Source organism: Bubalus kerabau, chromosome X (assembly GCF_029407905.1).
Source record: "Bubalus kerabau isolate K-KA32 ecotype Philippines breed swamp buffalo chromosome X, PCC_UOA_SB_1v2, whole genome shotgun sequence".
NCBI classification, from domain to species: Eukaryota; Metazoa; Chordata; class Mammalia; order Artiodactyla; family Bovidae; genus Bubalus; species Bubalus kerabau.
The window spans coordinates 102,276,067-102,298,406 of NC_073647.1; the positions used below are offsets into that span (position 1 = coordinate 102,276,067).

Below are 22,340 nucleotides of genomic sequence, written 5' to 3' on the forward strand. Positions count from 1 at the left end.
CATGGGATTCTCCAGGCAAGAATACTGAAGTGGGTTGCCATTTCCTCCTCCAGGGGATCTTCCCAACCCAGGGATTGAACTTGGGTCTCTTGCATTGCAGGCAAATTCTTTACCCTCTGAGCCATCAGGGAAGCTGATGGGTTACAGGAAGGATCTTAAATGTCCTAGGGCCTAACAGTGCCAATATTGCTCTTCAGAATTAAGAAGTACTATTTCTTATGGGAGCCTGAACTTTTAAAGAAAAAAGGTTAAAAGAAACTCACCCTTGGGGACTTCTCTGGTGGTTCGTTGGTTAAGACTCCACACTCCCAATGCAGGAGGCTTGGGTTCCATCCCTGATCAGAGAACTAGACCGACATGCCACAACTAAGAGTTTGCATGCCACAACTAAAGATCCCCAGTGCAACAACCAAGATATGGTTCAGCCAAATAAATTAAGTATTTTAAAAAGTAAAATGTAAAAGAAACTCACCCTTCTTTGGCATCCTTAAAAGCTTTGGCACTGTCTCTAGCATCTGTTAGAATTCTCCTAATATTATGATGCAAATTACATTAAGAGCAAGATTGGGAATAAAGAAGTGGACACAGGTTTAGAGAGCTAGGCTAGGCCCTGCTGGGAAAGGCAGATCTAGGCCCCCTCATTTTGTCCCTGGGAAGTTTGGCCTCCTCATACTTAGGACCAGGGAGGAAAGAAATGGGATCTGATTCTCCTCACTTGTTCCAACTTCATGTTTGCCAGCCTCTGCCTAGACTGACTCCAACTTAGGACACCTCACTCTACATCGCTTAAGACATCGCTTTTCTCTTTTGCATTGAAAAAGGCTTCCCATGAGGTAGAATAACATTTAGACTGGAAAATTTGGCATCATCTATAAAATTGTAAAGATTTTCAAATGTGTGTGCATTTGTGAATGCCAAGAATTGTTATTTTTCAGTGATTTCTCAAGGGAACACTGATAAGAAGATGTTTTGAATATTTTCCTTCCATGCCCTTTGCTAACATCATCTTTGCTCACGCATTTGCTGAGAACATGAAACAGAGACAAAAATGTTGTGCAATTTAGAGGAAAGAAATGTTCCCAGATCCTTATCCTTGAATGAGAAATATGGTGTATTTAGCTTCAGAAGTTCCCATTACAAAATACCACAGACTGGATGACTTAAACAACAGAAATTATTTCTCACACTTCTGGAGGCTGGAAGTCCAAGATCAACCTGCCTGTGAAGTGAATTCCATTCTGAGACCTCTTCTCTTTGTTTTTAAGCAGCTGTCATCTCTCTGTGTGCTCACATGACCTCTTTGTGAAGAGGAGGCGAATAAGAAGAAGAGAGAAAGGAAGAGAAGGAAGGAGGGAGACAGAAGAGATAGAGAGGGAGAAAGAGAGCTCATGAGCACTTTCTGATGTCTCTTCCTATAAGGACACTAAACCAGCAGATCAGGGTTCCATCCTTATGACCTAATGAATGCTTGCTAAGTTGCTTCAGTCGTGTCTGACTCTGTGTGACCCTTTGGACTGTAGCCCACCATGCTGCTCTGTCCATGGGATTCTCCAGGCAAGAATACTGGAATGTTTGCCATGCCCTCCTCCAGGGATTTTCCTGACCCACCCAGGGATTGAACCCACATCTCTTAGTTCTCCTGCATTGGCAGGCCGGCTCTTTACCACCAGTGCCACTTGGGAAGCCCCCTTATGATCTCACTTAACTGTAATTACTGCCTTAGAGGCTGCATCTTTAAATATAGCACATTGGGTATTAGCCGTCAACATGTGAATTTTGAGGCAACACAACATTTACTCCCTAACATATGGTGAAGATGCCTTCATTCTCTTCCATGAATAAGGAGCTGAATGTACTTGATATACTTGTTCCTAATAAGTATATTGGTAAAATCTCTTTAAATATTAAAGCTAAGAATGGAATTTTACAGCATAGTAAAGTTTTTTCAGAAGGCTCAGAGAATATTCTTTCTATGCCTAAAGGTATTTATGTTTCTTATAAAACAGCTGATTAACAGAACTACTGTGCTGAAGCATGTTATATACCTAGACTATTTCTATATTAAGCATTTAACTGCTAACCTAGAATTAAACCCAAGAATAACAGACAGAGCTTTTCAAGAGGAAAGATGCTGTGTGTAGCAAAACTCCCGCCAATGTGAAAAAAAGTTTTCGGGGAAACAGCTTTTAAAGAGACTTTAACCAGACTTATATCGTTATTTTGGGGAAAGCGCCAAGATTTTGATTTAGGGGTTTACGTGGAGCCACTAGGAAAATGAGCAGGCACTTCTTATTCCAGCCAAGATGAAGTAACAGGTAATAGATATAACCTTCCATCTAACAGAACCAGAATAAATGAAACAATATAAATGAAAATGGATAAAATAAATGAAACAATGGGTTTTTAAGACACTGGCTATCAGGTAATGAAGGAGAATGATCCATGAGATATGGAACATAAGGTGAGACCTGTGATTGCCCTACCTTACTGCCTTGAGAGAGCTTCCATGCCCAGCAAACCATCAGAGAAAGAGATGAAGCCCGACAGACTCCTTTAGTTGAACAGATCTCCTGGTTGTGATAGTGTACTACAGTTTTGCAAGATGTCACTATTGGGAGAAATTTGGAAAAAGGGTACACAGACTTCTCTTTATTGTTTCCTACAACTGCATGTGAATCTACAATTATCTCAAGATAATTTGTCTTAAATTTTAAGTTTTAAAAATCTTAACTTTAAGAATAAGAGAAATAAAGGTGCTTCAGATATAGAAAAGCTGAAAAAATTAATCATTAGTAGACGTGTAGTATGAGAAATGTTAAAAGCATGTCGTTAAGGCAAAAGGCAAATGATGTCAGATGGAATGATGAACACATAGGAATGATGAACACTGGACATGTAACTACATATATAAATATATAAGATTTTGCATATTCAAATCCCTTTTAAAGACAATTGCCTGGGCTTCCCTGGTGGGGGTGGCTCAGTGGTAAAGAATCTGCCTGCCGATGCAGGAGACATGGGTTCAATCCCTGGTCTGGGAAGATCCCAGATGCTGCAGAACAACTAAGCCTGTGCATCACAGCTATTAAGCTGTGCTCTGGAGCCCGGAAACCACAACTACTGAAGCCTGCGCCCTAGAGCCCATACTCTGCAACAAGGGAAGCCACCACAATGAGAAGCCTGCGCACTTTAACGAAGAGTAGCCCCTGCTCACCACAACTAGAGAAAAGTCCTTGAAGCAACGAAGCCCCAGCACAGCCAAAAATAAATACATAAATATTTTTTTTAAAAAGACAACTGCCTGTTTAAGCAAAAATATTAATACATGTTGAGGTTTATAACAGTTGTAAAAATATAATGCATGACAACAATAGTATAAATTTCAGGAGGGCAGAAATGGAAGTATACTGTTTAAGGTTCTTATACTCTATATGAAGTGGCATATTGTAACTTGAATGTAGACTATGATAAGTTAAATATGTTTACTCTGAAACCTAAAGCAACCACTAAAATAATAATTATAGCTGGTAAGTCCACAAAGGAGATAACATGGAATCATCATAAAACTATCAATCCAAAAGATGGTAGAAAAAGAGATAAAAGGGCACAAAGAAAAAGAGACAATAGAAAATGATTAGCACGAGGATAGACTCCAACCTAACCATGTCAATAATCACACTGAACATAAATGGTCTAAACAGCCAAATTAGAAGGCACAGATTGTCAGACTGGATAAAAAGGCAAGACATCGCTATATGCTTCCTATAAGAAACACACTTTATTTTTTAAAAATTTTCATTTTTTTAACACCAAAACATTTGTATTGGGGTACAGCCAATTAACAATGCTGTGGCAATTTCAGGTGAACAGTGAAGGGACTCAGACATACATATACATGTATTCATTCTCTCCCAAGCCCCACTCGCATCCAGACTGGCACATAACACTGGGCAGAGTTCTATGTGTTATACAGTATGTCTTTGTTGGTTATACATTTTAAACACAGCAGTGTGTACCTGACCTTCCCAAAGTCCCTAACTATCCCTTCCCCCTCGGCCACCATAAGTTCATTTTCTGTGAGTCTCTTCTGTTTTGTAAGTTCATTTGTATCAAGAAACACACTTTAAATATAAAACCAGAAATAGGTGAAAAGTAAGAGTGGGAACAGATGCACTGTTCTAACACTAGTGAACACGAGTGGAGTGACTATATAAATATCACACAATGTAGATACCAGAGCAAAAGACTATATCACAGAAAAGGTCATTTCATAATGATAAAGTAGTTAATCAAGAGAACATAACAATCCTAAACATTTATGTACCTAATAACTGTGGATCAAGACACATGAAGCAAAAACTGATTGAAATGCAAGAAGAAATAGAAATTTCAATATCTTTGTTTCAAAAGCTGATAGAACAAGTAGGCAGAAAATTAACAGGAATACAGTAGATGTGAACAACAACTGTAGTATTCTGTTCAGGCTGCCATAACAAAAAAAAGACTAAGTGACTCAAACAACATAAATTTATTTTCTCACAGTCCTAGGAGTTGAAAGTCCACAATCAAGGTGTTGGCAGGTTTGGTTTCTCCTGAGGCCTCTTTCTTTGGCTGCAGATGGCCATGTTCTTACTGTGTCCTCTAAATCCACTATCATAGTTTGAAGATTTAAAACACCTTTCTTTCAGAAATGGACAGATCCAATAGGCAGAAACCAGTAACTAAAAGATCCTTGGAAAATCCCCCAATATTTGGGAACTAAATAATACACTCCTAAATAACCCATGGATCAAAGAGAAATCAGGAAGAAAATTTTTTTAATCTTAGAATTTGTGGGATAATGCAAAAGCAGTATTTAGGAGGAAATACCTATATTAGGAAAGAAGAAAGATCTCAAATCGATAAGCTTAGCTTCCACCTTAAGCAACTAGAAAAAGAGGAGCAAGTTAAACCCAAAGTAAGCAGAAGGAAGAAATTTGTAAAGATCAAAGGAGAACTCAATGAAACAGAAAACTGAAAAATTAGGAAAAAAACAATGAAATCAAAAGTTGTTTTTTTGAGATCAATAAACTTGATAAACATCTAGATAGACTGAGAAAAAAAAGGCACCACTTACAAAACTCAGGAATGAAAGAGGTGACATAACTACAGATTCTACAGATATTAATAAAGATAATTAGGGAATATTATGAACCATTTTATGGCAATAACTTTGACAACATGGATGAAATGGGTTAATTCCTTGAAAGACATAAACTACCAAGGCTCACTCCAGAAGATAACCTGAGTAGCCTTAAAGAAATCGAAACTGTAGTTAAAAATGTTTCTATAGAAAAATGAAAATCTCCAGGCCATGACTTTACTGGTGAATCGACTAAATATTAAAGAGGAAATAACGATTTTACACAAACTCTTCCAAAAAATTGAAGAGGTGACAATACCTCCCAACTCATCCTATAAGGTCAGCATTATCCTCGTATTAAAATCAGACAATGCCATTACCAGAAAAGAAAACTACACACTAATATCCCTCAGTAATATAGACACAAAATTTGTAAACAAAATTTTGGCAAATAGAATTCCATAATATGTTAAAATCGTATTACCTTGTGGCCAAGTGGGATTTATCCCAGGAATGGAGAATTGGTTTAACACTTGAAAAGCAATTAATGTGATTCACAATTACCATAATGACAAAGTAGGAAAGAAAACCATAATCATCTAAATATATGCAAAAAAATATTTAACAAAATCTGATACTTATTTTGATGAAAACTCCAAGAAAATTAGGATAACAGAAAATTGTATAGGGTATCTGGGAAAAGGAAAGGAAAGGGAAAGAAAGGAGCAGAGCTGCTGAAGGCCATTGCACTGGCTAAGCAGGCTAACTGCAGGCCGCCAGGATTGCTAAAACATGTCAGTGCTGGGAATGAGCCTTCTGAAATGAATCTAGCCTTCGTACTGGATTCTTGGAGATATTTAATCTATTGTAATCCTGTGAGAATCCTTGAACTTGGATCATACATCAAGTTCTGCCAAGGGACAAAGATCTTTGCTTTGATATTTTATTAATATTGGCGGTGATGATAGTGATAATAGGAGTAGCTAACAATTACTGCACAGCCATATGCACCAGGAACTTGATATAGATTGATATAGATAGTTCACAGAATTTTACAACAACTCTATCACGGAAGTACTTTTAAAAAATATATTAAAGATAAGGAAACCGAGACATAGAGAAAGGAAATAATTCATCCAAGGTCACACTATTACATACCAGGACATGGAGATACTCACACACTCCAATTGGACAAAAGGTCAACTCCTAAGGCATTCTGGGTAACTTCAGAATTGATTTTCTCATACCACATGATGTGACACAACATTTATATGGGTAGCACAAAAACTATGAGGAATTTTTATATACATGTGTGTGCTAAATGGTTTCAGTCATGTCTGACGTTTTGCGATCCTATGGGTTGTAGCCCGCCAGGCTCCTTGGTCCACAGGATTTCCCAGGAAAGAGTACTGGAATGGGTAGCCTTTCCCTTCTCCAGGGGATCTTCCCCACCCAGGGATCGAACCCAAGTCTCCTGCATTGCAGGTGGATTCTTTAGTCTGAGACACCAGGGAAGCCATCCCCTTTTATATATACAAATGACAAAATATAATACATATGTCAATAATGATATAGCAAAGACCACATGTTGGTCATTTATGCAGAAATAATGAAAATTTATTTGGTGCATATTTATCTGAAATCTAATTTACAATGGTTTTACAAATTGAATAAAAAATTATTAAATAACTGTGAGGTAAACCTACAGATATTAAACTCTTTTTTTTCACCCTTGATGGGCCTTTGGATCAGCGTACATGTGTTTGGAATAAATATGCTAACCTTGATAATTTTTTTACCAAATGCATTTCTGATCAAAACCAAAAGCAGACATTTCAGGACCACTTCCTTTGGGGAAATTGCTTTTTGTTTGTTTAATTAATTGATTAAAATAAAAAAATAATTGCTGACCATATTGAATTGCAGTCCCTACGGAGGGAGCTACCATGGAGGGTCAGAGGTGTTTGTCACTGTTATAGCATCTCAAAGATGGCTCCACTGATCAGTTTGTAGATTTATATTGATCCCTTTGCTCAACTATTGAGTATTTTCATATTTGAGTTTTGCTTTATTTCTGAGAAATAAACATACCCACCGAAGGATTTCCTTATCAGAGTAAACTTAAATTACAAGGCTGTTATTCGGTTTATTTTTTGACCCAGCTTTATTGAGAAATAATTTATCTTTTTTAAAACTCATCTGGTCCTTGGGTTTGGAAATTGAAAATATATAAAACTGCACGTTTGATTTTACAAAAACACAGAAGTATATATATATAATATAAGGAACTTTAAAAAAATTTAAGAACCCTGTTTGTTGGTTTAATAGTGTGGTTTCCATCAATTTGGTTCACAGAGATAGCAAATTAAAATTACCACCCATTGCATTTTGTAGGACATTTTAATAAGGAATATTAATGTTACAAGTAGCATTTCGGATCATTTGTAAATTTCCCACACCTCTGACCCCGAGGTTGTACATTAAAAAAATCTCTTCAAGGAATATTCAGAAGTGGAAATTTCCATACTCTGCTGTAGATGGAACAACTACAATTGCATTGGCACTCATTTAAAAGCAGCATTAAATTGCTGGTTAGTAGCAAGTCTCAGTCCAGCACCACCTCCCATTGGCTGGGACCGCCCAAAACCCACCTCCTATGCCTAACTACTGGTCTGTCAGTGGCTCCTAGGTCTGGATGGCCTCTCTCTTTTCACTCTTAAACGCTGGCGGTGAGGTAGGGCCTATCAATGGCCCCAGGCATCCCAAAGCCCGCCCTCCACTCCATTGCCATTAGTTGATCTCGCTGCCTGTCGGAGGCCTTGGGCTCAAAGTGACTCCCTTCAGAAGAGCCAACAGTTGAGGACGCTGAGTCAGGGCTTTGGGACACCTAGCAAAATTTGAATTGTCGCTCAGCAAAATGTATACGCAGTCACATGTGAGGTACATGACTGAAATCGTGTTAGTTTGGGATGGGTTTTGAGTGAGCCTATGACTCTTTGGAGAGAAAGGATTACCCTTGAGTGAGCCTCGCCTCCCCCCCCCTTCTCCTCCCTACACAGCACCTGTGCAGTGAGCTTACCCTGGAATTTTGCTCATCTTTTTGTAAACGTTGACCAACGGAGTCAGAAATCTGTGTTCAAATACTGCCTAGAAATTAAAGTTTTTAAACAAATTAAATAATATTTAGATGAACTGAAATTTAAAATACACTCTCCCCATCCATGAAATTATCCTTTCTCCTGGTAAGCATTTTGGAGCCCTTCACTGAGCTCCAGCTGAAGTTGTTCCTGACCCTATGTGGTGCTGAGGTTGCCACCAGGGCTCCTGCACTGGGAAATGGGGTGCCTGGTCCAGGGATTCAATTTCAGAATAGCGTATTTTTTTTTTAATCCTCTAACCAATTAGAATTTATAAGAAATCAAATGTTTAGAATTACTTTTGAAGCCATTTTTTTTTGCCATGAATTTTTTAAAATCAAGGTATATTTTACATACAATAAATATGCCCATTTGCATGGAATTCCCTGGTGGTCCAGTGGTTAAGAATCCCTCTTCCAATGCAGGAGATGAGGGTTCTGTCCCTGGTCAGGGAACTAAGACGCCACATGTGAGGGTCAACGAAGCCCACATGGCCACAACCACTGAGCCTGCAAGCCACAACTAGGGACTCTGTGTGTCTCAACCATTGAGCCTGCGTGCCCCAACAAAGTTCCCGTGTGCAGCAACTAAGACCTGATGAAGCCAAAAATAAAACTAAAATATCATAAATAAACATGCCCATTTTCAGTACAGATTTCAATTTTTGACATATGCATACTGAACAGCCCAATCACCTCCAAAAGCTCCTTCATGCTCATTCCAATCATTCTTCCCCAAGACAACAACTACAGATTACTTTTCCTGGCTTAGAATTTCATACAGATGGAATAATAACAGCATTTCTCTTTTGTCTGTGGCTTCTTTCACTCACCCTTATGTTTATGAGCTTCATAGACATATGAAGTAGTTTGTCTCTTTCATTTGGTAAATAGTATTCTATGATCCCATTGTTGTGTTTGTTAGTTCTTAAGTTGTTGGACTTCTGAGATGTTTCCAGTTTTTTGCTATCATGAAGAAAGCTAATGTGGGATTTCCTGATGGTCCAGTGGCAAAGACTACGCTCCCAATGCAGGGGGCCCGGGTTCCATCCCTGGTTGGGGAATTAGCTCCCACATGCCGCAACTGAGAGTTCAAATGCTGCACCTAAAGATCTCGCCTGCCACAACGAAGATAGAAGAACTCAGTGCTGCAACTAAGACCTGGCACAATCAAATAAATATACAAATTTTTTTTTTAAGAGAAAGCCAATATGAACATTTGAGCACAAGGTTTTTTTGTGTGTGAACATATTGCAGTAGTATGCTGTGGCTGGCTCACCACAGTCAATTTTGCCAATCTCTTCTCGACTCTGGTTCTGTGATGTCATATTAGTACACAGTTTGAAATAAGCCAAGATGGGAGTATTTATACCATAGCTGGCAATCGCTACAAATTAGAGCTTTATTTCCCTGGAGAGCTGGTTGGTAAACATATACCAGCACACCATCAGACATATTTGTTTTCATTGTTTTTTCCTTTTTTTAGAGTAAATACCTAGGAGTGAAATTGCTGGACTGCATGATGTATCTATGTTTGACTTTATATGAAGCTGCCAAACTGTTTTCAAAGTGGTGTAACATTTTACACTCCCAAAAGCAACGTATGAAAGTTCCAGTTGCTCCACATTCTCATCAGTGCATGGTATTGTCAGTCTTAATTTTAGCCATTGAATGAAGATCTGAATAGAAGAGGGGTGATGGGAAATGGAGGTTATATGGCAGCCCAGTAAGCCATACATTTGTTTTCTCTTCTTACAGATGGAGAAAGCCCTCAAATATTACAAGTAGAAGCATGTTGAGATCCCCTCACATAATACCCTTTCTCTGATGTTCCCATTTCACTGCAGAGGAATGTTGATGCTACCAACATTCCTTTGTGGGGAGAAGGTGGTCACTTCAAACATAACAGGCCATGTTCATGATGTTGGGGAATAATTAAAAATAAAATCTCGTGCCAACTCAATGAATTCTCTCCACAAAGGTAGAAAAGAATGAACTGGTTTTATTATCGAGTAAGCATTAAAACAAGACAGTGAAGTGTATCACAAACAATTCACTAAAGTGATTTAGGAGAAAGTAACCTCATCCTTTTATATACCCAGGCAGATACAACCCATTTCATACATGTTCTTAAGACATGATAACTTGCCTTCAAGAGAACTTGACAGCACTATTTGCTACACACAGTTCATCTCAAATTTACCTGGTTATTGGTGTAGCCATCTGCCTTTAGGCAAAGGAAAAACAAAACACATATCTCTTTGACAAACAGCGACTTGGAGCCAGCCGCCTAGGTCAAATTCCTAGGGACCAGAAGATAGGGCGCTATCTCCGCTGACATTTACATTTCAAAGAGATGGCCCCCAGGGCCTCAAGAACGACATTCCTGAGTTGTAAAACTGGCAGGAGGCCTATTTAGTTTTTATTAAAAGGAGTTACATACATGTTGAAGGGAGGGAGAAAAAATTACAATTGAAAGTTTTCTAAGGGAACTACACCAAGAAAAGGGAAGATGGAAAGTCTCATTTGTGACACCAGAGACTATTTTACTTTTAAAAACTTTGTGTTTACCCTACAATACCTCCACATGCTTCCCAGCGTTATGCACCATTCCAGGTCCACAATTCCCCTGCACGTCTAGGATTAGTCTTTCAAAACCCGTTATCAACTCCATTCCTAAAGGAAGGAAGCCTCCGCCACTGCTAGGGTAAGACCTCCAGCCCCGGCTACACTAGAGACTCGCTGTTATCAAAAGCTATTACTACAGTCTTTCAATTGGACTACAGTCTCTCTGAAAACGTTGCAGATGTTTGGTGTGATTCCAACCCATTTCAAAGACGGTAAAACTGAGACCCAGGAATGGTACTTAGGGCACTGGGTCACTGGAGCAAAAAGAGCGCTTAAGGATCTCCCACCCATTTTCGGGAACCCCTAAAGTCAGCCCCAAGTGACCAAAAAAATAAAAGCCCTGCCTTATTCCATTGTGGCAAGATTGGGGTTAAAACCCTTGGCACGCAGGTCTTTTCCCGACTGCGCCTGCGCGAATCCGGACGAGCGAATTTGCCCTAGACCCTGACGTTTCAGGCAGCCTCTCCTAATCCGGAACACGACCCACATTCCGCCGGCCCTGCCTTGACAGGCGTGTACCTAATCCAATAAGGATGGAGGACTGAATCCTCCGAAGCCAATGACCAAAGTCCGAGGGGCGGTGGAGGCGGACTCTGTAAGGAAACAAGAAGACAGGCCCAAGATGGAGGCGGCGGCGGCTGTAGCGGCGTGACAGGTGAGGGCGGACCCGGTAGGGTTAGGTTTCTGGAGCTACTGTTGGGCACGGGTAGGGAGCCGGGAACGAAAGCTCAGCTCCAGGATGACTGCGCCTGAGCCCTGACGCCCCCCACCCGGAACCGGAGGAGTGGTTTGACCCGGGGCGAAACCATTGTCGACGGCGGGGGGGCGGATTGGAATGGGTGCAAGGCTGCGGGGGATGGTTTCGCCCGTCGCGTGTGGCAGCGCGCTTGCGCAAAGCTGGAAGGCCCTCGGTGGGCGGAGCCGGGCCGAATGTGGCTTGGGTTGTGGTATCTGTCTTGTGGAGTTCTTCTTAATCTCTTTAAGGTATCTGATGCCCATTCCTTACCAACAACGGGGAATGCGTGAAGACACGGCTCATTCCTCGCTTTCCTTATTCTGGATCAATGTCTAACCCAATAGGAGAATGTTTGAGGATTCTCACATTCCTCCCCTTTAACCCTCTCCAGCCTACATCCATTATCACTAGTAATATGTCTGCGACCCTTTCATTAGCTGTCAAGGAGAATTTTGGAGCGCCCTCTGCCTCATCTACGCTTTACCCCTGCTTATCTCACCTCAGCCACATCTGGTGATGCTCCATAACCCTCATTTCCCCCATTACAATGTCTGGTGATACCTGTTATCCACTCTTCCTCCCATTACAGTCTCTCAGTTCAGTTCAGTCGCTCAGTCATGTCCGACTCTTTGCGACCCTATGGACTGCAGCATGCCAGGCCTCCCATCACCAACTCTGGAGTTTACCCAAACTCATGTCCATTGAGTCGGTGATGCCATCCAACCATCTCATCCTCTGTCGTCCCCTTCTCCATCTGCCTTAAATCTTTCCCAGCATCAGGGTCTTTTCAAATGAGTCAGCTCTTCGCATCAGGTGGCCAAAGCATTGGAGTTTCAGCTTCAACATCAGTCCTTCCAATGGACACTCAGGACTGATCTCCTTTGGGATGGACTGGTTGGATCTCCTTGCAGTCCAGGGGACTCCTTACAGACTCCTTACAGTCTCTAGTGATGACTATTACCTCTCCCCTCAGCATAGTGTCTTTGAGCCTTTATGAACTCCCTATCACAGTCTGGTGACTCCCATTAGGCACCTAGCACAGTACCCGTGAACCTACTGTCATTACAGTCCAGGGCTTTGGGATGCCCACAATGTCCTTACAAATACTGTTTGGTGCAATTCCCATTTTCCCCAAGCTAAGGGCAGTGTCTGATGATCCTCGGTTAGTTCCCCATCACCCTGTCTGACTCCTCCCACACCGCAGTATCTGGTAACCCCCTTCTCCATTCAAAAGCCAGGACAGCCTGTTCATGTCCATTATGTACTTGACACACCCCAGTGTAGTGCGTGCTGACTTCCCCATTAGTCCCCAGCACAGAGACTTATGTACTCCTATGCCCTGCGGGACAGTGTGTGCTGCCTCTCACTATGTCCTACCCCCACCCCTCCCCACCCCGCCCTGTGCAGTGAATCTGAGACCTTGGCACTTAAGCATGAGACAAACAACTGGAGGGGCTGAGCAGAGGAGGAACTGGATCCTTTGAGCGGTGTGGAAATAAGATTGAATTTTTTGTCCTCTGCTACTTTGCTTCCATACTATCATTATAGGACCTCTGAATTCTTCCTCTGTCTTTTAGGAGCCCCATGGCACCTACCCAGCCCCACCTTAGCCCATCTTGACAAAGTCCTAGGCTCCATGGAGCCACCACGGGGCCCCCCTGCTAACGGGGCCGAGCCCTCCCGGTCAGTGGGCACCGTCAAAGTGTACCTGCCCAACAAGCAGCGCACGGTGGTGAGTCTGATGGGAGCAAAACTGGCCGGGGGTGGGCATGGATCTTGTTGTAAATCTGGGATAAGAAATGTGACAAGGGCTGGGAGAGTCCACTGGGGACCCCTCGGGGTGCTGACTCCTTACATGTGTGCACACACACACAGGTGACTGTCCGGGATGGCATGAGTGTCTATGACTCTCTAGACAAGGCCCTCAAGGTGCGGGGTCTCAATCAAGATTGCTGTGTGGTTTACCGGCTCATCAAGGGGTAAGTGTGGCTCTCCCACCCTCAACTGGGTGCCCAGCCTTCTACCCCCTTATCAGAGTCATCCGACTCCTCCACTCTGCTGTGCAGTCTCTGTTAGTCTTCCCTTCATTTAGTGAATCCATAAGTCCATCCAGCTTTTGTCTTATTGCTTCATTAGTTCATTGGCCTGTAAGGTCAGTGATTCATTTTCTTCTTAGATCGTGAGTCCTTACCATGCTCCGTCGTCTCCTCCCGGAATTCATCTGTTTCATTCTTTCACTGTTTTATCAACTTGTCAACTCCCTCCTTCCTCTGTCTCCTCATTCTCTGTCTGCTGTGTGGGCCTTGCTGACCTTCCAGTTATTCCTGTATTTTAGAGTTCCTTAACTTTTGTATTCAGTTCACACATTGCTTTTTTTTTTTTTTTCACGCATTGCTTTTTATTTGTTATTTCACTGCCTTACCAGCTGCTTTGTCAGGGGCTTGCTTAGCACCTCTGGGATTTAGTTGTTTCTTCACTGTCTCATTTCCTCCTCCTCTTGTAGCTAAGAACATGGACTCTTCACACTGCCCTTCCACTCACAGTCCCTTGTGGCTCTGGGCAAGTCATTTCATCCCTCTTTGCCTCAGTTTCCCATACATAAATAGGGGTAAGGATAGTACTGGTTCCTAGAGTTGCCATACTAAAAATGCAACATGTCATCTATTCTTCCATGGATAGCAGGCTTGGAAGGACTTTTGGTGGGTTCCCTTCCTCCTTGTGGCCCCTGGCCACCTTCCCACTCACTCCCTTCCATGCCTTCTGCAGGCGAAAGACAGTCACCGCCTGGGACACAGCCATTGCTCCCCTGGATGGCGAGGAGCTCATTGTGGAGGTCCTCGAAGATGTCCCCCTGACCATGCACAATTTTGTGAGTGGAGAGTGGGGTCAGACCGTGGGCATGGTGGGAGAGTCCGTGACCAGGCTTCAACCTTCTCTACTCTGTGGCAACAGGTACGGAAGACGTTCTTCAGCCTGGCCTTTTGTGACTTCTGCCTTAAGTTTCTGTTCCATGGCTTCCGCTGCCAAACCTGTGGATACAAGTTCCACCAACATTGTTCCTCCAAGGTCCCCACAGTCTGTGTCGACATGAGTACCAACCGCCGACAGTGAGCCTGGCCTGGGGTGGGTGGGGAGATGGGGAGGACAGAGGCCCAGCCACCAGGCTTTTACAGACAGCTGACCCATGTTCCCTTGCTTTATACCCCAAATGCCCTCAAGGTTCTACCACAGTGTCCAGGATTTGTCCGGAAGCTCCAGACAGCACGAGGTTCCCTCAAACCGCCCCCTGAATGAGCCGCTCACCCCTCAGAGTCCCAGGTAGGGGATGCCTTAGCTGAAGGGCTACTGTCAGAAGAAAAAGATCTGGAGGCCTCGGTAGAGATCAAGCCATACTTAATTCTTTTGTCTACTCAATGAACATTTAGTGAGCACCTACAAGTGTAAGTAAGGGCATGGAGCTGTGGGGCCTCAGGCAAGTTCCCTAGTCTCTCTGGACCTTAGTTTTCTTATTTGTAAGGAAAGGATAATGATACTTTTACCACATAGGGTTCTAGTGTGGATTAAATAAATTAAGGTGGGTCCAATGCTTAGAACATGATCTAGCACAGGATAAGTTCTTCTTATTAATTATAATATATATCTATGTATATATCATCTAACTACTTTGTTAATACTTCCAGTATAACCATGCTCAAGCCTTTCTACTTTGGAATACATATTATTTTTCTCATAAATTCACTTTTACTTCTCCTTTAAGTATAATAATACTATAATATATTTCAATATTTAAATATACTATCACTAATATATCATGTTTATATGATATGCATTTTATATGTATATGTATTTTATGATGTCAATATTTATGCTATTGTATTATGTGTTATGTTGATAATATTTTCATATAATGTAGAATATTAAACATTTTTATGTAATATATAAAATAGTAAAGTTAGGGCATTATGTTATTTTTAATTATGGGCACATGTGAATTGATTACCTATGAATTGCATTTCAGGATAGTGAAGGAAACATTAAGAAATATTTTTATAACATTATAATATATTTAATATATATCATATATAACACATGTATGTATGTAACATTAACATTATTATATGTTCATGTAAAGTATTGCCATTTTAATATAGATAACATTGTATATTACATAATGCATAATATATTTGAGTACTGCATATAGTTATACAATATTACATATTGCTCCTCCCCTACTAACTGTGTGGCTTGCTGTCCTTCCTTTAAGTCTTTGCTCAAATGTCGCTTGCTCAGAGAAGCCTTTCCTGACATGATCAGGGACACTTCTTGTCTTCTTATGTTGCTTTATTTTTTGCTTTATTGCTTCTACCATTGAATATATGAAATATTATTTGTTTTTTATTTGTCTCTCTCCCTACTGCAGTTAGTCCCATGAGGGCGAGAACCTTTGTTTTTCATTTCTTTTTTTTTTTAATTTAAAAATTTTAGTACAGTTCAAATCAGCATGTGTGTAGAACCTTTATTTGTTTTGTCCACAGTTTTATTTCCACTGTCTAGAACAGTATCTGGAACACAGCTGGCAGTTAGTCAGTGTTTCTTAAACAAATGCATAATAGTAATGACAGTGGACATTTACTCTGTGTGAGCTAAACACATACCTAGGAAGGGGCAGTGGGTTGGGGGGGCATTCTACTGGTTCTCTCATTCACTCAACAGTGATTTCACAGCCTTTCCCCTGCCAGCTCCTGCACCCAGCACCGCGACCCCGAGCACTTCTCCTTCCCTGCCCAGGCCAACACCCCCCTCCAGCGCATCCGTTCCACATCCACCCCCAATGTCCACATGGTCAGCACCACAGCCCCCATGGACTCCGGCCTCATCCAGGTTGGTGTTGAGGCAGGCGGTCACCAGGGAGCACGAGGCAGAGGGGAGGGCCATTCCTGTTGTCCTCCATGTCCTCTCTCTGACTCCCAGCCCTCTTCTTCCAGCTTACTGGCCAGAATTTCAACACTGATGGTGAGCCCCCCACTGCCTGTGCCCTGAGCCCCCAACCCCACCCCACCCAGCTCCACTCACATCCTCTCTGTAACTGCAGCTGCTGGGAATAGAGGTGGTGGCGATGGAGCCCCCCGGGGGAGCCCCAGCCCAGCCAGCGTGTCCTCGGGAAGGAAGTCCCCACATTCCAAGTCCCCATCAGAGCAGCGGGAACGGAAGTCATTGGCTGATGACAAGAAGAAAGTGGTGAGCTCCAGGGGACACCTTTGGTGGGGGCACCACAGGCTGAGTGATGAGGGGTGTGGGCAGGCCCCTGAGATGCCGCCCATGTGGCCCACAGAAGAATTTGGGGTACCGGGACTCGGGCTATTACTGGGAGGTGCCACCCAGTGAGGTGCAGTTGCTGAAGAGGATCGGGACGGGCTCGTTTGGCACCGTGTTTCGCGGGCGGTGGCATGGCGATGTGGCCGTGAAGGTGCTCAAGGTGGCCCAACCCACAGCTGAGCAGGCCCAGGCCTTCAAGAACGAGATGCAGGTGCTCAGGTGAGATTGCTCGTGTGTGTGGATGGGGCGGGGGCGGCAGGCATGGCCTCCGTGCCTCTCTGGGGAAAGGCCCTGCTGGGGGTGCTTCCTCACATCCCCCATATTTATGTTGGGTTATAACCATAATAGAAGTTGTTTCTTTATCAGAGAAGTGCCTTTCCCCTCTGGGAAACGGGTATGTTTAAAGGACCTCTGATGAGGCTGTTTGTGTAAATACTGATATTAATGAATGGCCCTGCCTCCAAAATGTGACTCTTTTTGCTTGCCTCTTGTGAAATGAGTATCACTGCAGTGTTATTGTATGTACTGACATCAATAGCATAATGTTAGTTAACTGCATCGCCCAGCAGCCTGGCAGCCTTCCTTCTCCTCTGCTTGTTCTGCACCATTAGTATGTGTTTGCTGTGTTATATTCTTGTTATTAATTATAATAATACTATTCTTTAAAGAACAGTATTAAAACTATGATAAGAAGCATAATTTAATCATTGTTTGGTCAATGATTGTGATTGCTCTACTTAATATATCATTCCTACTATATTAATTCATTCACACCGAGAAGCCCTGGTACTCCCTTTTGTCACCCTAGTTACTACCACTCTTGGGGTTGCTGGTGTGGGCTTTCCCCTCTTGACAAGTGGACACAATTATGTTGCAGAGTTGATGTTTTCAGTCTCTGCTCCTTTCTGTCAAATGGCAGTGATTTGAACAGGCTGTGAATTTGCATTGTGTTTGTACTGAAACCATAACCTAACTGCTATGAAGAACTCATGTGCTGTTATCCACTCTGATGTGTGCAAAACTGTGGACCATCATTGATGTTCTTTGCATGTATGTTACCATTGTAACTATAGTAATCCTTCTATAAGGAATGAAAGTTTTCTTCTAAATGAGGGTGGCTGTTCGTACATGACAGAGTTTCTCTAAGGTAGATCCAGGTACCCAGTAGCGATAACAGCACAGACAGTGGTGTTTTTAGGGTGCTTGCTTGTGTTTGGCCATTCAGAGCACCTTACAGGTTATTATGTAGTCCTCCCAACGCCCGTGCCAGGTATCTCAGAATAATCACAGTTTTTCCGTTAAGGAAAATGAGGCACAGAGAGCTTAAGTGTCCTCCCTGAGATTGCACAGTGAGTACCTGAGGAAGCCCGGATTAGAACATAATTTTAGTCCAAACCCCAAACTCTTTACCTCTAAGCCTATCATGGTTAACAGGACATAGTCACACATCACTGATGTTTTTACTCAGCAGTTATCAATGTTATGTTGATTTATCGCTGATGAAGGTTGGCATTCCACTTTTTCATCTTATCTCAAATGGTCACAGGCTCAGGTCATGGTCATGGTTAGAGGTGTGGCAAGTTTGATGATTAAGGTGCTCCTGGTCAGTAGGGAGTGAAGGGTTATCCCTCCCTCCTGCTTTTGTTGGGAGATTTGGATGAGGAAGTTCAGGATATAAATGCTCAGCCCAGTAAACATATCTCAGAAATTCACTGAATCTGGCCATAGTCTGGTCCTGAGCCTCCTAAAAGACAGGGTGGAAATGATGGCAGAAGGCAGCAGTGAATAGCGCCCTTCCAAAGGCTCAGAAAGTTGCTGTTTGCCCTCCCTGCCCTGATACCGCCTGCCCCACCTGCAGGAAGACACGTCACGTCAACATCTTGCTGTTCATGGGCTTCATGACCCGGCCAGGATTTGCCATCATCACACAGTGGTGTGAGGGCTCCAGTCTCTACCACCACCTGCATGTGGCTGACACACGCTTCGACATGGTCCAGCTCATTGATGTGGCCCGCCAGACTGCTCAGGGCATGGAGTGAGTGTTCTGGCTCAGGGACTAGGGAAGGGGCTAGGGGGCTGGGGGTAGGGAGATGAGGTAGCCCCCAGACAGTCTGACACCTGCTTGTACCCCTACAGCTACCTCCATGCCAAGAACATCATCCACCGAGATCTCAAGTCTAACAGTATCTACCTGTCCCTCTGGGGCTGGGCTGGGGCAGACGGCACCAAACAGGATGAGGACTTAGAGGGATGGGTTTTGTGGGGGGCCCTTCTGGGGGGCAAACATGGAGGGGCACCTGTTGCATTTTCCTTTGCCAGGTGCCAGAGTTGTGGCTGGTTCAGGTGATATTCTTTGGGACTCTGGTCAGGGTCTGAGGAGTGACAGTGGTGGAAGGCATTATGGGAGTTCCTGGTCAGTGTCACAGGCATGGTGAGTGTGGGTGCCATGAGAGGAGCTTCCTAGTCAGGAGTCGCAGGGGAGCCAAGTATAGGGAGTATTAATTAGAGCTCCCCTCCAAGTCAAGATTGTAGCTAGTTTGTGTGACACTGGGGGGCTTCCGGTTAGGATTAGAGGCAATGACTGGTGTGGAGGCGTCGATGAGAGCCTCCTAGTCAGGGAAAGAAGCATGGCTATTGGGAGACCCTGTAGTGGCCCTTAACCCCGGTGGACATCTTCCTGCATGAGGGGCTCACGGTGAAGATCGGGGACTTCGGCCTGGCTACAGTAAAGACGCGGTGGAGTGGGGCCCAGCCCTTGGAGCAACCCTCGGGCTCTGTGCTATGGATGGTGAGTTGGACCAGGCTGGACTGGGGGTGTATAGGGACATGGGCTGCTGGGCTAAGATGTGGAAGGTGGAGTGGGGCCAGGGTTTCCTGCACCAGGTGTGGGTGTCTGGACCACTCATGCTTTACCTCGTGGGGGCGGCTCTGAGTTATACTCAGTGTGGCTGGTGGGATCTGGGCCTGCAGGTCAGTCACTTGCTGACCTGCACATTCCTCCTGCCCGGTCTGGTCTGCTGAAGGCAGCTGAGGTGATCCGTATGCAGGACCCGAACCCCTACAGCTTCCAGTCAGATGTCTACGCCTATGGGGTTGTGCTCTATGAGCTCATGACCGGCTCACTGCCTTACAGCCACATTGGCAGCCGAGACCAGGTGAGCCCCATACCTTACCTGCCTTATCCCAGGCCAAGGGATCCCCTTAGTCTCCAAACCTCAGATCTCCTTTGCACAGACCACCAACACCACTCTGCCCCCAAAACCCCCAAATTTTCAGAGCTGAGGACTCCCAGACTCTTCTGGGTCTTCTGTACCCAGAATTATTTCCTTCACTCATATCCACTTCTCTGGGTCCTCAAAGTCCAGAATCTCCTGAGTCCCCTATACCCAGAATCCCCCAAGTCCCCAAAAGTCCCCCTAGACACATACAGTCCTCTGACCTGTGTACTCAAACTCCTCAAAGCCCAGAATCCCATTTCTCCCAGAAACAATCCCTTTGTGCTTCTGGAATCCCCACAGATACCCACAACCACTGAGGCCTTGGGTATCTGTCAAGCTCTAGGGCCCTTGAATCCACAATACTCAAGGCCCCAGACTCTCATATTTCTCCAGGTTCAAAGACTAGAATCTCCCAGGCCCTCAGAAACCCAAGATCCTCTAGGCTCCAGGTACCAATAGTCTTTGGGTCTTGAGCACTCACTGTCCTACAGGCCACTTGGACCCATAGTCCTCTCAGCCCTGGACCACTACAGAAATACAGGTTCCTGAGGACTACCAGCCTTTAACTCCCTGCAGACTCAGAACTTCACATTTCCCCCAGGCTCAGTTCTTTCCAGGCCCCTAAGCCCCCTAGAAACCTGTGGGCCCATAATCCTTTGGGCCCCAGATACTTAACCATCTTTGATCCCCCCAAGCTTAAATCCTTCTGTTCTATTAAGCAGAGAATCCTTCCAAGTCCTCAGGGACCCAGAATCTCTAGATCCACCAGATACCCACAGTCCTCTGGGCCCCAATATCCAGAATACCCCAGTTCTCCCAAAAGGAGTCCCTGAGGTCCCTCAAGACCCAGAATTCCCTGGGCTTCCCAGCCCAGATCACCCCATTCCTGTCCCCTCTCCCAGATTATCTTTATGGTGGGCCGTGGCTATCTGTCCCCGGACCTCAGCAAAATCTCCAGCAATTGCCCCAAGGCCATGAGGCGCCTGCTGTCTGACTGCCTGAAGTTCCAGCGGGAGGAGCGGCCCCTTTTTCCCCAGGTGGGCTGAGGAGGAGGGCTGGACACCCTGGGGAGGGAGCCTCTGAGGAGCGAATGTGAACTGTGTGTGTTCAAGGCTCCGAAGTGTACAATGTGTGTGAGTGTGTGTTTCCCCTTTAGACTGGGGTTTGGGGGTGTTTGGATGCCCACGTGGCTCTGGACACCCCCTCCTCACCTGCCCCTGCCCCCAGATCCTGGCCACGATTGAGCTGCTGCAGCGGTCACTCCCCAAGATTGAGCGGAGTGCCTCCGAACCCTCCTTGCACCGTACCCAGGCTGATGAGTTGCCTGCCTGCCTACTCAGCGCAGCCCGCCTTGCGCCTTAGGCCCCACCCCCAGCCACCAGGGAGCCCATCTCAGCCTCCCACGCCAAGGAGCCCTTCCCACCAACCAATCAATGTTCTGTCTCTGCCCTGATACTGCCTCAGGATCCCCCATCCCTGCCCTGGGAGATGAGGGGGTGCCCATGTACTTTTCCAGTTCCTCTGGAACTGGGGGACCCTTGAAGACCAAACCCATAATTTGGTTTCCTCTTGGCTTTGGGGATACTTTTAAATTCAGGAGCTCCTCCATCTCCAATGGCTGGGATTTGTGACAAGAATTCCACTGAGCACCTCTCTGTAATTTGTGCCTGATGTGCCTTCCACTGGATTTTGGGGTCCCAGCACCCCATGTGGATTTGGGGGTCCCTCTGTCTCCTTTCCACCATTCAAGGACTCCCCTCTTTCTTCACCAAGAAGCACAGAATTCTGCTGGGCCTTTGCTTGTTTATTTTGCTTCCCGACTCTTCTCATGGGGTTCAGAGCCACTGAGGGGTGAGGGTGAGTCCAGGCAAGGTTGGAGTTTGGGGGGAGGTGCGGATCACACAAACAGTGCCACTGCACGCATCACCACAGGCGGCACGATGAACGAGGACCACATATGCCAAGCACGGGCACGAGAGGAGGCCACGTCAGTCACAGACACAGACATCACGGCAAAGGTGGGGAAGTGGGAGACCACTGGCCTTCTGTGTGCACAGGATGCTGGGAGGATGGGTGGAGTTTGCATATTTAAAGACAGCTGTCAGAGGCAGGAAAGTGAGGCAGGGGTCCCTGGGGAACTGAGGGGTCCTAGCAGTGGGAGGAGCTCTCAGTGTGTTGAATGGG

General features: G+C 44.5%; 2 protein-coding genes and 1 long non-coding RNA gene across 6 annotated transcripts in view; 2 read left to right on the top strand and 1 right to left on the bottom strand.

Annotated features, from left to right (window-relative positions):
- TIMP1 (TIMP metallopeptidase inhibitor 1) overlaps positions 1–22,340 on the top strand; it is a 76,415-nt gene that overhangs the window by 40,172 nt on the left and 13,903 nt on the right. The window lies entirely within an intron of this gene.
- LOC129638607 (uncharacterized) lies at positions 7,510–10,184 on the bottom strand. The gene is made up of 2 exons (XR_008707927.1): positions 9,092–10,184; positions 7,510–8,269 (listed from the first exon to the last, which is right to left on the bottom strand). It is a non-coding gene; the product is annotated as an uncharacterized LOC129638607 (long non-coding RNA).
- ARAF (A-Raf proto-oncogene, serine/threonine kinase) lies at positions 11,296–21,949 on the top strand. Of its 4 annotated transcripts, none has more exons than XM_055563167.1 (16): positions 11,300–11,541; positions 13,200–13,354; positions 13,498–13,601; positions 14,389–14,491; positions 14,575–14,729; positions 14,842–14,940; positions 16,362–16,503; positions 16,608–16,635; positions 16,715–16,860; positions 16,955–17,157; positions 18,797–18,973; positions 19,075–19,121; positions 19,608–19,726; positions 19,962–20,093; positions 21,059–21,193; positions 21,384–21,949. In XM_055563167.1, the coding sequence occupies exons 2-16, from the start codon at positions 13,259–13,261 to the stop codon at positions 21,516–21,518; spliced, it is 1,821 nt and encodes a 606-aa protein (XP_055419142.1). In that variant the 5' UTR covers positions 11,300–11,541; positions 13,200–13,258; the 3' UTR covers positions 21,519–21,949. The 4 variants fall into 4 exon arrangements, with proteins under 4 accessions (XP_055419143.1, XP_055419142.1, XP_055419140.1 ...); XM_055563165.1 differs by having other exon boundaries at positions 11,301–11,541; positions 16,347–16,503; XM_055563166.1 differs by lacking the exon at positions 11,300–11,541 and adding an exon at positions 13,088–13,109 and having other exon boundaries at positions 16,347–16,503.